Source organism: Nipponia nippon, unplaced genomic scaffold, assembly GCF_047370975.1.
Source record: "Nipponia nippon isolate SJK-2023a ecotype South Korea unplaced genomic scaffold, ASM4737097v1 scaffold_1, whole genome shotgun sequence".
Lineage (NCBI taxonomy): Eukaryota > Metazoa > Chordata > Aves > Pelecaniformes > Threskiornithidae > Nipponia > Nipponia nippon.
Window position 1 is genome coordinate 42564791 of NW_028262290.1, and position 14397 is coordinate 42579187.

The 14397-nt window shown below is 42.6% G+C and overlaps 1 protein-coding gene across 1 annotated transcript in view; it reads right to left on the reverse strand.

Moving 5' to 3' along the window:
* TGS1 (trimethylguanosine synthase 1) overlaps positions 1 to 14065 on the reverse strand; it is a 30228-nt gene extending 16163 nt beyond the window's left edge. The window contains exons 1-10 of the mRNA XM_087753223.1: positions 13932 to 14065; positions 12829 to 12893; positions 10798 to 10970; positions 8453 to 9305; positions 6893 to 7010; positions 5857 to 5943; positions 4599 to 4770; positions 2799 to 3129; positions 1715 to 1888; positions 619 to 762 (exon numbers count right to left, since the gene is read on the reverse strand). Of these exons, the coding sequence (XP_087609349.1) occupies positions 619 to 762; positions 1715 to 1888; positions 2799 to 3129; positions 4599 to 4770; positions 5857 to 5943; positions 6893 to 7010; positions 8453 to 9305; positions 10798 to 10970; positions 12829 to 12893; positions 13932 to 14029 (2215 nt within the window). The 5' untranslated portion in view covers positions 14030 to 14065. The remainder of the gene's footprint in view (positions 1 to 618; positions 763 to 1714; positions 1889 to 2798; positions 3130 to 4598; positions 4771 to 5856; positions 5944 to 6892; positions 7011 to 8452; positions 9306 to 10797; positions 10971 to 12828; positions 12894 to 13931) is intronic.
* Between the last annotated feature and the right edge of the window lie 332 nt (positions 14066 to 14397).

The following is a 14397-nucleotide window of genomic DNA, read 5'->3' on the forward strand; positions in this document are numbered from 1 at the left end:
CTCGGAAATTACTCAGAAGTGTTAGATGAGCTGGTATTTTACCAGAGTGTTTGATGAGCAGAGGAATATCAAGCAGTCAATGTTTTTACAGAAAGCATTCTCAATGTTTCACTGCAATTTCATTAGCTGGCAACAGGAACTTAGACTAATATTAAGTTATCATCACTTTTCTGTGTTTGGTTCTGCTGCACCTGCAGGTGATCCCATTCAAGTGTTTTAAGTACTATTCACACGTAACCTGCTTTTGAGTACAGACTTGGCGTAACAATTGGGAAAAGCAGCAGCTTTGTGGCTTCTCTGCAGGTTGGCACTGCAAACAGAACTCGACCTTTACCAGCAATCTTCAGAGCATCCGACAGACTAGTTACTATGCCACGTATAAATAACTTTGACTAGTACAACACAAATTCAGCTCTGACTTAAAATAGAAAAGCAGTTTCGTAGGTCCCTTTTAAAAACAGAAAGCTCGTGCTGTGAGTCTGATGAAGCAAAAAAGCTTCTGTTGCTTCAGAAGCACTGAAAAAAAAATTATAAAAATCAGTGAACGAAGTGCATGCCCAGATTTTTAGGGAAAAAGATTGAAGAAAAAATAAACCGTTATATACAACACCTGCTTACCTCTTTTTGAGGTCAATGCAAACTGAATAGCGTTTCCTCCAACCCCACAGAACGCATCCACTACGATATCACAGTTGAATGACTGACTAACGCGGATGGCAATATGCTCAGCTATTTTCTCAGGAGTAACTGAAAACCAACCCTCTGCAAAGGAAAGGGAAGAAGTGTATTTTTGCCTCTCATTTCAAGGTCACCTAAATTAAAAACAAACAACCTACCCACACACAAAACTGAAGGTTTACCGTTAATCCCAACAATTTCGGCTTAGCACATTCGACCAGGAAATACAGGCTTTAAAGATGATAAACTCTGGTCAGTCCAGCGATTTGCTAAGCAAACAAAGTCTCACCGAAGCAAACAGATATGCCTGAATCTTGGTAAATGCTTTGTTGATCTTGGTGCTGCGGATTCTGGCTTATCAAGGCCAAGTCCACTGAGACAGCTACAAAAAACTTTATACATCACAATTATACTTTGTAACAAATAAAACCAGAAATATGTTCTCTCTTATCCGACATGTTATTTTCTTTCAGCGATGTCTGGTCTGCCAAATAGTCTACGTGTTTATGTGGGAGAGCATTAAAAGTTAAAGGCTTACAAAACCAACAAACCCAAGATACAAAAAAAACAGTAATCCTAATTCCTCCTTTACCTATAAATTTACAATTTGGAAGTGGTTTCCATGTAAACAGGGAAAAAAGTAACTTTGAAAGCGACTGCTGAAAGTCAGAACAAAACACAACAAAACTAGATCCATCAGCATATTTGGAATTTTCACAAAATTATTTTATAAAATATAGAAATAGAAAAATGTCATCAAGTTTCTGAAAAAGTCCTGACAAAGCACAACTTGGGTACAGTATGATCTTCGGCAAACATCAGAACTAATGCAAACTGCATGTCCCATGCTAGGGCATCTTACTGAAGTCCAAGACTTCGGTTCGCCTGCCTGCTGGGAGATGCAATTTATCCAGAGGTGCAAACGCACACTCAGTAATGCTCCTCTTATAAGAAAATCAGTAATAAACTGCGAGAAGGGCCACAGGTTTGGATACATCTTATACCACCAAGTCAGCGCACTTCGTACTAAACACACCTCTGTCTAGCTTAATTCCCTCGTCAAACCGAGAGAACAGCCGGTAGCGTTGTGCCCAGTACTTGGCCAGCTCTGGATCAGCAGCAATCTCAGCAGGTATAGCTCCCAGTGCAATTTTTTTCCTTCTTCTCCCTTTTTTCTCCTTCTTCTTTGCGGTAATTTTTTCATCTACAGCTGGAAGACACTGCAAAAGTTAACAATCACTGTTCTTGTAGGCTAGGAATGTAAATCGGTAGGTAGGTGAGAGTTAAGATATAAGATGCTCATGTTTAACAACACTGCTAAATGTCCTTCATTACTGTTTGCCAGATTATGCAGATTAGTGGTTTAAGTTAAAAAAGAGCATCCCATATTTCAAGGGAATAGTGTTACCTGACAGGTATCAGTCACAGTCCTAAAAATCATAACACTTCACTCATTTAAGAGCCTTGACAGGCTAGTCATCATCTTCAACTGATGGCAAAAACTCTACTAGTGAGCAAACAAGCAGATCAGAGACCAATTTAATGTCCTTATATAAATAAAGAATAAGACCAATCTAGACAAGAGCTTTACAGTAGAAATCTAACATAACTGAATTACTGTAGGAAGGATTAAACTATATGTAGAAACCTGAATAATCCTGTTTTCCTTTGTTTACAGTGTTAAATAGAAAAAGTTCATAATACAGATTTCCGCCCACCCCCCCAAAAAGAATTTTAACAACACATCCTCCCCAAAGCTCAGCACTATGCATCTGAGAACCCAAAACCTGATGGTCTGTGCATCTACCTGAAGTTAATCACCCTCATCCTTACAGGGGAAAAAGGGTGTGAACTGGAGACCTGTTAGATCATGTCTAGGATCAACAATGACTGTTTATCTATAAAAAATACTGCCAGTATTAAAGACAAGACCTGGAATTCTGGTGCTCCAGGAATAAGCTACTTCCACTAACACAGCTCGCAATCAGCCTCATTACCCCTTGGACCTAACAGTTGTCTTTGAACAAACAGAATAAATAAATACCACACAACACTGTAATTTGGGAAGGCAGTATTAAGTCTTCCCAAATTCATTTCCAGTTTCTAGGAAACTGAGGTACCTTGGCTGACATCCTCTGTCTCTGCCCGGAGATAATCGGGAATATCCAGAGAGACTAGCTGCCTCCCCGCACCCTGGCCATCGGAGCCGCCCGCTGCCGCCCGCTCTGCATCCTCCTCAAGGTTATGCGCTCCAGGTTCTGCGAGGGTCACGCTGGAAGATGGCGGCTTTTGGTTTTCAGGTTTTTTGGTCGCAGTCTGTGTCACGGTAACGCTTTCCTGATCCTCCGAGTCGCTGCTGGCGGACAACGCCTCCGCTTTACCCTGAGGACAGGCTACGTGGGATGTGGCTTCCTCCCCAGGTTTATTAACCCGCTTTAGGAACTCTTCCACCTGTAATTGTCAAATATCACAGACGATTAGATGGGGCTGCTAACCAGCTACCAAGACCACAGTTTAAAAGCCTTACAGTTCAAAAGCACCTGCCATGCATGCACTCTCTACCACATGTATTTTGAAAAAAGTAAAATATCCAGAGGCAAAACATTCAGAAGTCCTTAATCGTGCTCCCTCTTTACAACATTTGGAAACAAGTTGTCTTTGCGAACTAGATACCAGCTACTTGCAAAAAAGAAACTCCACAAAATTGACTGATAAATACAGTAAATCATTCTCAAGTAATATCTTAAATATAAATAGTCACACTTGCCACAGCACAGGTGACCAGGACTACTACTTTTTAATTAACTATGTTTTCTCTGATCTGCATTTCCAAGAAGCTGTACTCTGCCTTTCAGGTTAGCGTAAACAGGTAAAATTACCTTCATGCTTCAGTTGCCTCCCCTCCAAGATGTACCAAACAGTGCCTGTGCTAAAGGGTTCTGCTGCGCAGCGGAGAGCTCAACATTACATCCTAGCCCATGTGCAGATGCTAGTCCAGACTCTTCAAAGGCATACGCAGATGCTCACTTTTACCTTACGGTTGCTCTGAGTGGCACTAGGCCTGGGGCAGTTCCTTACCAGAAAGTCTGAGGAAATTTAAAACTTTTTTTTTTTTTTTTCCCTTCACATAATTAAAGTTGCCTTTAAACTATACTGGCCTCAGGTACAAGACAGCAATGGTCAAGCTTTTGATCAGAAATTACAGCAACAGGACTGAAGTTCAATACAATATGTGCTGTCACCACCAGAAAACAGTGTCTTGCAGCTGGGTGTTAGGGAATGCCAAGCATCCCAGAAGGCGGCAAAGTAACATTGAAAATCTGAGGTAACAGATTTTAAAGAGAGTCAACTAATAAAAATCTACAGTGAAAAAGTTTTTCTACTCATTACTAATTTCTAGAGTTAAAAAAAAAATATTAAGCATAAAGTTATAGGTGAAAATAAATGCAGGTAGAGGCATAAGCAAAAATGTTTATATAAATTACTAAGAACATGGAGTTACATGAAATACACTAACCTATACAAACATTTTTGTCTCACTGATGAAATGCCAACACTAACGAATGCCCTAACAGGCATTTTAAAATCAGAGATACTTTTAGTAACTATAGAAACCCACACACACCTCTAAAGGAATGATGCATGCAGATGTTAGGAATGACTCTCACCTAAGTTCGTCATTAAGCTCACATTACTTTTGATAGATTGCCAAGAGTCCACCAATGCCTCTCCATATCCACCCTAACCTAACTACACCTAAGCGGGCGAAAGGGTGGGGCAGGGAAGAGCAGTGGACTGACACTTAAAAAAATGCCACCTACTCTGGGAAATTAATGGTTTTTTTTCATTTTCATAATTCAACAACAGCTAAGGGAGAAAATAAATCTATGAATTACAGCAGCACTAAAAATTAAACCTACCTTCTTCAAAGTTTTATTTTTTTTGCAAGACATTTCGGATTCCTCTGTAAAGAAGATGTGTGTGTTTTTGCTCTTCCTTGGTTTACGCATATCCAAGAATTTGGACTTGAGTTTTGCTTTTTTCTCCAAGTACTGCACGCTTCGGTGGGTGAAATCTGGAATTCCACCATACCTGAAATTAAAAAAAAAAAAACAAAACAAAACCAAAAAACCTTAGTTGGTTAATTTCCAATCTGGAAGCTTTAACATGAATGTTGATGTCTACAGAAAATGATTTAGACTAAATTATTTCTTCATGAGACATCTGCTCTACTCTTAAATTATATGTTACTGGATGTAGCTGCAAAACAATATACCTTCATGGAAACTTTTAAATATTTTTATTTGAAAATGTTTACCCAAATTTGCTTTAGATTTTTAAATTATTTTTTTCTAATAGGTGTATAACTTCAGGTGGAAACAATTTCCCAGATCAGCCTGAAGAATAGGAAATGAAAAAATATCTTGATTAGTAGAATAAAACATGTTTTTGGTGGCTGTAAAGAACCTCCAAAACAACTACTTTTGTCTCCTGACAAATGCAATTAGGAAAAAAAAAAAAAAAGGAAATATGGGCAATTCACTTAAATAATTTTTATAAAGTAGAACAGAGACTGTCAACTATAAAACACACTCCTCTTTGAAATATATATATACATGTACTAAACAACTTGCATCTTGCAGAAGTGCTAGATCTAAGTTACAGTCCATCTGTGCCCTACGACTTTACTTCTACAGCGCTGACCACCACATCTTTAGGTCATACCACCAAAAATGAAATTTCACTGGTCAACACCCTAGCAACACTTTGTTAGTATTGCAACATTTTACCAGGATAAAGCAACCTCATTCCAATATGAAACAGCTATAAATTATGATCTAAGCTCATAACTGAGCTCCAAACTGAGAGGACCATTTGCTGTCAGAGCCTTTAAGCTCTAATTTAAGTAGCTGACCAGCCATTTAATGTTTATATAACTGCAAGTACCTTATGAGTTACACTTCTGGTTCAAAACACTTTTCTTGCTCTTTAAGTAGCCTCTGTAACTTTGCATCTCTCTCTCTAGCCAAAGGATGACAGTTTTGTTAAGAGCAGAGACTAACTTTGGGAAACATCTTCAAAAGTTTAACAAAATGGGAATGGAGATGAATGGTCTATTTGAATAATAAGAGAGCTGACTTGCTATGAAGAAACCCTGAGTTCCTCATAAGCAATTACTTTTGTCCTGTGCCACACTTGAAACCCAAAACAGAGCAGGTTTCCTCAGGATCTTCCACTGGGTTCTCATCCACATCCAGTTCATGGCTAGGAAAAAACATAGATGACAAAGTTACTTACCGTAAAAAACACTCTTATTTTACAGATATACCACTAAGAAACTCACGTATTGAAAACATTTAAATGGGGGCCTCAGTAAGTTCTTCCACACACTGCTGAAACTAAGCAAGGCAGACAACACCAGCCTATTCATATACATGAACACACACTTTTTTTTTTTTTTTTACCCAATTATAGGGACGTATGTCCTTCTATTTGGGTTATAATATTCCAACTACTCTGAATGACCTCTTAAAATATTCAATATCAAGCCCTGCATGAAACTGATGAAGATAGTGTTTGTTCACCCTATTTCCAAATTACCTTCATCATCTATTATGTTATCTATGTTATTATCTATTATTAATGCTATGGCAATGGCAAAATATTACAACAAAACCAAAGCTACATGATTAGCAGATAATAATTCCATCCATCCCTTCACCTTTGAGTTTGCAAATTTATTAGAGAGGAAGAGCCACCTCATCATCTTTGAGGCTATAAATTTTTAGAGAAGAAAGCCTGTGACAAAGCAGAGATGAGCTATTTTATGATTGCCATAGCACTAAACACTTTACTGGCAGCACACAATTCAGTTAAGCAATACGAATTATTTACTATCATTCTTGTATCGTCTTTGCTAATTAGACCTAGGTAAGTAAGCTGTCCTATCCAATTTAACAACCTTGTATACTTCAGTGGCACAAGAATAGTACCATCACTTTGCCCAGTCATCAAGGCCATACATTGTTTTCATAAAGCAACGGAAGAGAAGAAACATCCACCGCTTGTTGCCAGGTAAAGTCATGGAAGACTATGTGGTTTTGTATTGAAATTTTAACTCACAATCTCAATCAAACAAATAGTTACTATAAATCAGGAGGCTTCTGGACCTGGGCTTCTTGAGAAAAACGCTTGTCTAAATTTCATTACTTGCCTTCTCTTGACTTTGGCATGTCTGTATTCAGGAGGCTCTTCATCCTCATCTTCATCTTGGTCACAAGGCAGCAACTGTTCTTTGTCATTTGAATTCAAGCTACATGACCCCTGTGAACCTAAAAAAGATAGATGAGATCATATTTTCCTTCTGCATAAATTAATTCCTTATCTTCCTGTCCCCAAAGTACATCTGCAGCTACAGCTAGGTTGTCATACCTACCTGAATCTGACAAATAAGGCACAGGTGCCAAACACACATACCCTTATCTGTCTTTGTTTGAGGGACAACATACCCATACAAGCTTCCAGTATTAGTTACACTGTAGAGTTAATAATCTTAAGCAGGACCAACTTCAAATTACATCAGGTCTCCAAGAAAAATAAAATGCCTACAAGGTACAAGTTCAAAACAGTTTCTTCCTTGTGCGTAAATTTTGTTTCCATTTCATTAGCTATACAAAGATATTCACATACATTTAGTAAGAGAAGATTCCAATGCTCCTCTCATTTTTTTGTTGGAAAGGAGATTTTCCTTTCACCTCTCCCACTCTAACTCTACTGTAGGATCAAGATGGGACCACAACTACTTCTTTCTTCCTTAGAAAGTCACTAGCAGTGGACTCAGAGGTTTCCCACCAAACAGAAGTCCCGAGCTGCTGACACTTAGCTCGCGTGCTTCCTCCCCCCTCTTCAGCAGGAGAAGCCATATCAGGAAAGACCTTCCACTGCTGCTTACAGGGAACGCTGGCAGGAAGAACTGGCAGGCAAACGAGATGGGTCTCTCCTTCTTCTGCACACTGAACTGGCTGGCAAAAACGTCTCCCGCCCACTCTTGTACCTCCCTCACAAAAGCTCTTCCAGTAGTGTAAGGAACAGCCACCGGCTTTCACCGTACTACTACATTACCTGGCACTTTCACTTGTTAGCACTAGCTGTGACCGTATGAATCTGGGGTTGTAAAGACGACTGTGGCTCACTGCCTAATTGATAACTTAATGCTGGAAAGGACCTCTGGAAGACATCTGGTCCACAGTAACACAGTACAACAAAACAAGAGTTTATTTTCCAAGCATGGCATTTTTAAACAGAAGGCAAAAATAACCCCAAGCCCACCACTGCAGAACTATTTTTTTTCTCAAAAAGCTGTTCTTAAAATTTGTCAGGTTCATGAGAACATCAACCTGAGTTTTCATTCATTTTAGACTACCAGTGAGAAAAGATACATCAGCTGAATGGCACAGCTGCAATACCAATACTAAGATAAATAAATAAATGCACACTAACAGTGCTCTCTCATCACTTTCTGCAGTACATTTGAAGATTTATGAAGCACACGTTCTGTTAAAATCACTTCAGGCTGAAGAACACATTCAATATACAGGTTACAGAGGAGAGAGATCACCCAGAAAAGCAGAGAGAAGGAACCAAGTATGCAATCATTCCACAAAATACTTGACTGACTTTTTTAAAATGGCATAACACAGACATGCCCTTGTTTCTTATATATAACCACTCAGAAAAATTCTGGTAGAATCAATTTTGGCTGATTTTGTATTACCTGACTGATTAATACTTTTATTTTCACAAGATGCACTCCTTTTCCTGGTTCCTCCATCACAGGGCTCCTTCTGGCTTTCACTGTCCGATGAACTATGCTCTTGACTACCTTGGTGGGCTACTGTTAGAGCTGCACTGCTCTGCTCCACTTCCTCCAAATTCAGATTTAAATTACAAATCCCAGAGATTATTTCACTGTGGGGCTCAGCACCTGCAGGGAGTGTTTCCTCACTTTTGGTGTTAGAGGGAGACAGCTCCAAGCTCAGCACTTCACTCTGGTCAGCCCCTGGGCTAACCAAGTCCTTTTTTCCCGAAACACCCGTCTCCTGGGTAACCCCATTAGCTTCCACGTTGTCACCATGTGAGCTCTCGGTAGTCCATCCTTGACTTGTCCAGTACTGAAACTGTTCCCAGTAATACCAGTACAGTTCGCTATAATGCTGCTCCCAGTCTTCCCTGGTGTCCGGACTATTCCAAGGCTCAGAGGCTGTGGTGGCCTCAGACAATGAGGCCTCTTGATGCTTCTCCAGCCAACTTTGCCAAAGAAGGCCCTCTCCGTACTCGCTCCAGTACTTCTCCCATTTTTCTTTAAGTTCACTGGGTAAAGCCTCATTTGCCAGACTTTCTGAACTTTCACAGTTCCCTTCACTTGCAACCTGAGCTTTGCTGCTCTTCTCACATTGCTCTGTAGCTAGGGCCAGCTCACCAGAAACGGACTGGGTATGACCACCACAAGCTCGATCTTGGCATTCCTGGCCCATTTTAGCCTCATGTTTTTGCTGTAACTCTTTTTTCTTCTTCTTTTTCTTTTTCATAATCTTCATGTTACTCCTCTTTCTATAATTTTCTGTTGCCTAAAATATAATGGAAAAACATACTTAGAAGTCCACGATGTATGTGCAGTCTTTTCCTGTCCTCTCTCCAAGCACATTTGCATTTCCATTGTAACCCTCCCTCTCACGGCAACCCTGCTGTTAGCTTTATCCCCACAAAAGGCTGTAGGGTTTATGGGTCTGACAGGGCCCCGCTGCCTAACCCTGGCTGACATTTCTGAGGAAGTTGTGAGAAAGAGCTGTGAGAAAGTCTATAGAAAGACACACACAAAAAAAGCCAGCATTACAGACAGAAGCGTCTAGTGGAACAGAAGACACGAACCTGTTACTGAAAGGAAACACTAAGTTAACTTGTTGGTTTCATCAAATACAACTCCACTTGTTTCAGTGGGGCTTCCTGTGCTTACAGATATAAACAAGATAGAAAAACTTGCTTTTCTTGGATGTTTTTATCAGACAAATCTGCCAAGTTTTTTTCATAAACTGCCAAACTAAGTTTGGCAGGTAAAAAGGCAGCAGTGATGAGAGACTACAACCCCCATGGGCAAAAGACTACAAACGTACAGGTATTACTCCAAATGTCCCATCAGCTGCAATCCCTAGTTTTGTTGCACTGACAAATGCATAAGGTGGACTATAAAGAAGTTAGGGTCAGAGAACCAGCATTAATCTTTCATCCACATCCCTCATAATGTCATGTTAATACACACAGTGCAAAGCACAATGCTTAGTAGTAATCTAGTAAAAACATGCATTATTTTCTCATTCAACTTATTTGCAGTACTACTACACAGCAACAAAAACCGCATGTATACTTTGGGTTTGAAGTTGGCTGCCTGTAAGGTCTATTTACATGCCATCCATTAAAATAGCATACAAGTTTCTCCTATTTATTTACAAATTAATCAGGTCAGAACCATGGAGTGCTCTGCACAAAAGTACTCTCTCACCGCCAGGGAGGTCCATAAAGCAGACAATGTGGATATCCCACTGTCTTTTTCTCATCTGTGAAAAACTTCAGTCTTCCTCTAAAGTCCAAATGCTCCCTACGGGAAGCAGAGCACACAAGCCTCACTCCTGTCCTTTCAAACAGTCTGGCTTTATCAGCTGCAAGGGGTGTCTGAGAAACTAGCGTTTTTTATTAGTATCTAAAGCTAAATGGTTAAAGCGGACAGTGTGAACACATGTGCTCAGATTGGAGTGTATTAGTTGTCCTGATGAAGAGCATCATTACCATGGCTGTTCTAAATGAGCTCTCTCTAGTAGCAAGAGGAATATAGATAGGGAAGCACAAAGCACAGCCTGACCCTGTTTAGTCAGATTGGCAGGTGGATTTTACAAACTGGACAGACCACAGTGCTGTATGTTGTTACAAGTATGTGAGGCAGGCAGCTCAAAGCCAGCTCAGATACATTTCCATGAACTGCAGTCTCAAAAATCACTGAGGAGCAGACCTGTCCCTATGTCTGGAAACACAAAGTAAACAGAACAAATAAAGCAAATAAAGATTTACCACAAAGTCCCTGTGGGCTGACTGCCCACCAAACCGAAGAGGCAATCCCATACTCTTCATCAGCTCGGCCTCCGAGTCTAGTTCAACTTCTTCCAGGTTGAGAGCATGATTAGTATCCACCTTTAATCTCACACGGGGACAACGGTTCTCCTCCTCAGACACTTGTTCCTCCTCTGTTAACAAATTATATTAAGTGAATATAATCTGGTTCTGATACCTCAATACAACAGCATGGCCTACAAAAATTAGCAGAACTGCCTCTTAAGTTTCCTTTCCTGTTTAAAATTTTCATCACGAGCACCTTATTTTCTGCATCAGTAGAAACCAAAACTTAACTTCGACAGCCAAAACACTGCACTGGGTCTGGCTGGGAATGGAGTTAACTTTCTTCGTATCAGCCCATAGGGTGCTGTGTTTTGGATCTGTGGCTGAAACAGGGTGGGTAACATACCCATGTTTTGGCTATTGCTGCCCAGTGCTTGCGCAGCATCGTAACTTTCTCTTTTCCCCACTCTGCCCTCCCCAGCGAGTAGGCTGGGATGGGCAAGAGATCATGAGAGGGCACAGCTGGGACTGCTGACTTACACTGGCTGAAGGGATAGTCAATACCCCATACTGCCACGCTCAGCAATAAAAACTGGGGTAGAGGGTGTGGATGCTTGGGATCAACCCACCAGAAACATTCACCTCAATAACTTGCAGAGCGAACTACAATAACGCCCAGCAAACAACAGAAAAATTAGTATTAGGAAAAGAAAATTCTTTACAGGAGTTCTTTTGGCATGTATCGGAGCAAGCTTGAAATACAAGAAACTGCTGCTTTTGTTACAAATCTTTGAAAAATACACTAACAAAGATAGTATGATTTTACAAAAATGTAATGTGTGAATTACAGAACATAATTATCTCAAAAATAACTGATCAACCACTGCTTACACATCTATCAAATTTTTAAGCAACATCATATGTATATAAAATGACAAATATGACTGAGAAAGTAGGAACTATATATTGATGAAACTGATGAAATACAAAAGCTCTTGACACAGTTGATAAAACAGAAAAATTTAATTTTTTTTTTTGTCAGGATATATTTACTGCCAAATTATCACACAGCGCAAGACTCTTCTCTTTTTAACTGATTACTCTCACCACAATTCAGTCATATATGCACAAAAACCATGGTTTACATTCTCCTTCTTCGCTCCATTCACACTACCTCTATCTATCCTGTGCTATTCATTCTCAGCTTCTATGGACATTCCTTTCTGTTCAGACTCCTTCCTTTCAAATCAAGCTATTATACGATGCTGGAGCTAGCGAGACAGCAATGGAAAAATCAGATACCAAAGGAGCTATGTTCAGACAGGCACGTGCGAGGAATTTGGGAGGATGGAGCAAGGTGCTAGTGTTGAATCTGCCAAAGCACGCACCATGATTATTCCTAAAATACAAGCAAGTAGGGAGAGACTTACTCCTCTGGTCCTCCTCATATAATTCCTCATGTACATGCAAATCATAATTTTCCCCATCGGGGCTATTACTTCTTCTCTACTTCTGGCCCAGCAGATTAATCAGCAACAACTAATGTCCTAGGCTGGGGTAGAGGCAGCAGGAAAGTATTACTCCCAGGTAAACATTTAGGATTTGCAGGCCCTCCATAATATAATTAATTTTGAGCTAAGGAAGTTGAAATCATGATTTGACAGCAGGTCAGGCACTTGTGAGCTAATCTGCTCTGTGTGCCAGGTGGAGATTATGCGAGCTGGTAAGTCTGTGTGAACAGGAATAAGCATCGCACCTGGTTTGACACAAACTTCCACATCAAGATTATAGTAACTTGAAAGTAATGCAAGTACTAAGTTATTATTCACATCCATCCCCATAACAAAACTACTGAAAACCAAGCCAGAAACAAGACCTGCTATAGGTTAGCAGTTATACAGTCCTACTGTACCTTAAATAACCACACATAACTCACTTTAAAGTATAACTGCACATCATATTGCACAATACATTTTATTACCTTACCTGTACTGTCATTGTCATCTTTGACATAAAATCCTTTTAATCCCAGTTTATACAATTTTCGATCTCTGTAAAAACGAAGAGAGACATTGACACAGAAGGTCATCATTAAAACAATTTTTTTTTTTCCAGTAAAAACAATCATTTAGTGGAACAACCTCTCCAGGGACGTGGTAGAGTCCCCATCGCTGGAGGTTTCAAGATGCGATGGGACAGGGTGCTAGATAACCTCATTTGGGCTCCCTTTCCCACAAAATGCTGGCCCAGATGACCTTTTGAGGTCCATTCCCACCTGGGCTGCTCTGTGATTCTAAACACACGAAGCAAAGAAAAACATGAAAAAGGCAGCGCTTTAAAGCCTGACGTGAAAAGCCTACACGAGAGATGTTCAGAAAACGTTGCTGCTACACAGAATACCCGGGAATTAAACTTTTGGCCCGCAAAACCTTCTGCTCAAGCAGGTGGAATTTAGTGTCTTCAGTCCAAAACTGCAAATATTTCAGCCACCACCCAACGCTGAAGGCAGCTCATCCCTGCCATTGCCTCAGCTCAACACCGAGCGTGCTTACCGTCAAAAGCTCCGCTCACGGCCACGACCTCTCCTCCCCAGTCACTCCCCAATCACTCCCGGACAGCCAGCCCGCCAGCAGCGCCTCTCCTCCCCCGCCTCGCCGAGCAACCCGCTCCTCCTCCCTGGCTCGGGGAGGCTCCGGGCCCCTCCGCGCCCGTTTGGGGAAGGGCAGAAGGAGCCGAGCCCCGCACAGCCGCTGCCCCCGCCGGGGACCAGGCAGCGCTGCCCGCGCTCCCGGGGAGGGAGCGGGCTCCCACCGGCGGGACCGCTGCTGCCCGCCGGGCCGTGCCCGCTCCGGCCAGGGCCCCCCGCGGCAACCGGCGTTTGGGTGAGCTCCCCCCCGCCCCTTTCCGCCCCCTATAGCTGGTATCGTTTGGTAAACACAGCCTATAGGGACCCTTCTCTGCCCCTCCCGCTGCTGACGGCCGCGGCAGCACGGCGCTTCCCCGCACCCCCCCAGCGGAAGCCTCCCCCGGCCACGGGGGACGCGGCCAACGGGGGCCCGCCCGGCGCCGGCGGCGAGGCCGCCACTCACTCGACGAAGGCGCGGGAGCAGAGGCAGAGGATGCCGCCGGCCGCCCCCGCCCGCAGCAGCAGCTCCGCCACCAGCTGCCCCCGCGGGTCCTGCACCATCCCTGCGGGGAGACCCACGCCGCCGCCCCGACCCGCCGCCGCCTTCCGCCGGAACTGCCGTCAGCGCCGGGCCCGCCCCGGGACCGCCCGGCTGCGGCCGGGGGGCAGCCGGGGCCCGGCCGAGCCGTCGCGGGGGGCGCCCGCCGCCGCGGTGGTGGCGGGGTCTCTGCTCAAGGAGCAGCCGCTGCACCCGAATTGGGGGTTCAGCTTTTAGCACCCTGCTTTGCCTGTCGGCGTCCCAGGCTACCCAGCTGCAGAGGTGCTGGGCTTTTGGGGGCGCCTGCGTAAGGGCGGCCGCGGTTGTACGACTTCTTGTGCTTTCGGTGACTCCCGACGAGGAATATTTGCATCTCGCTGGCGTTCAGAGC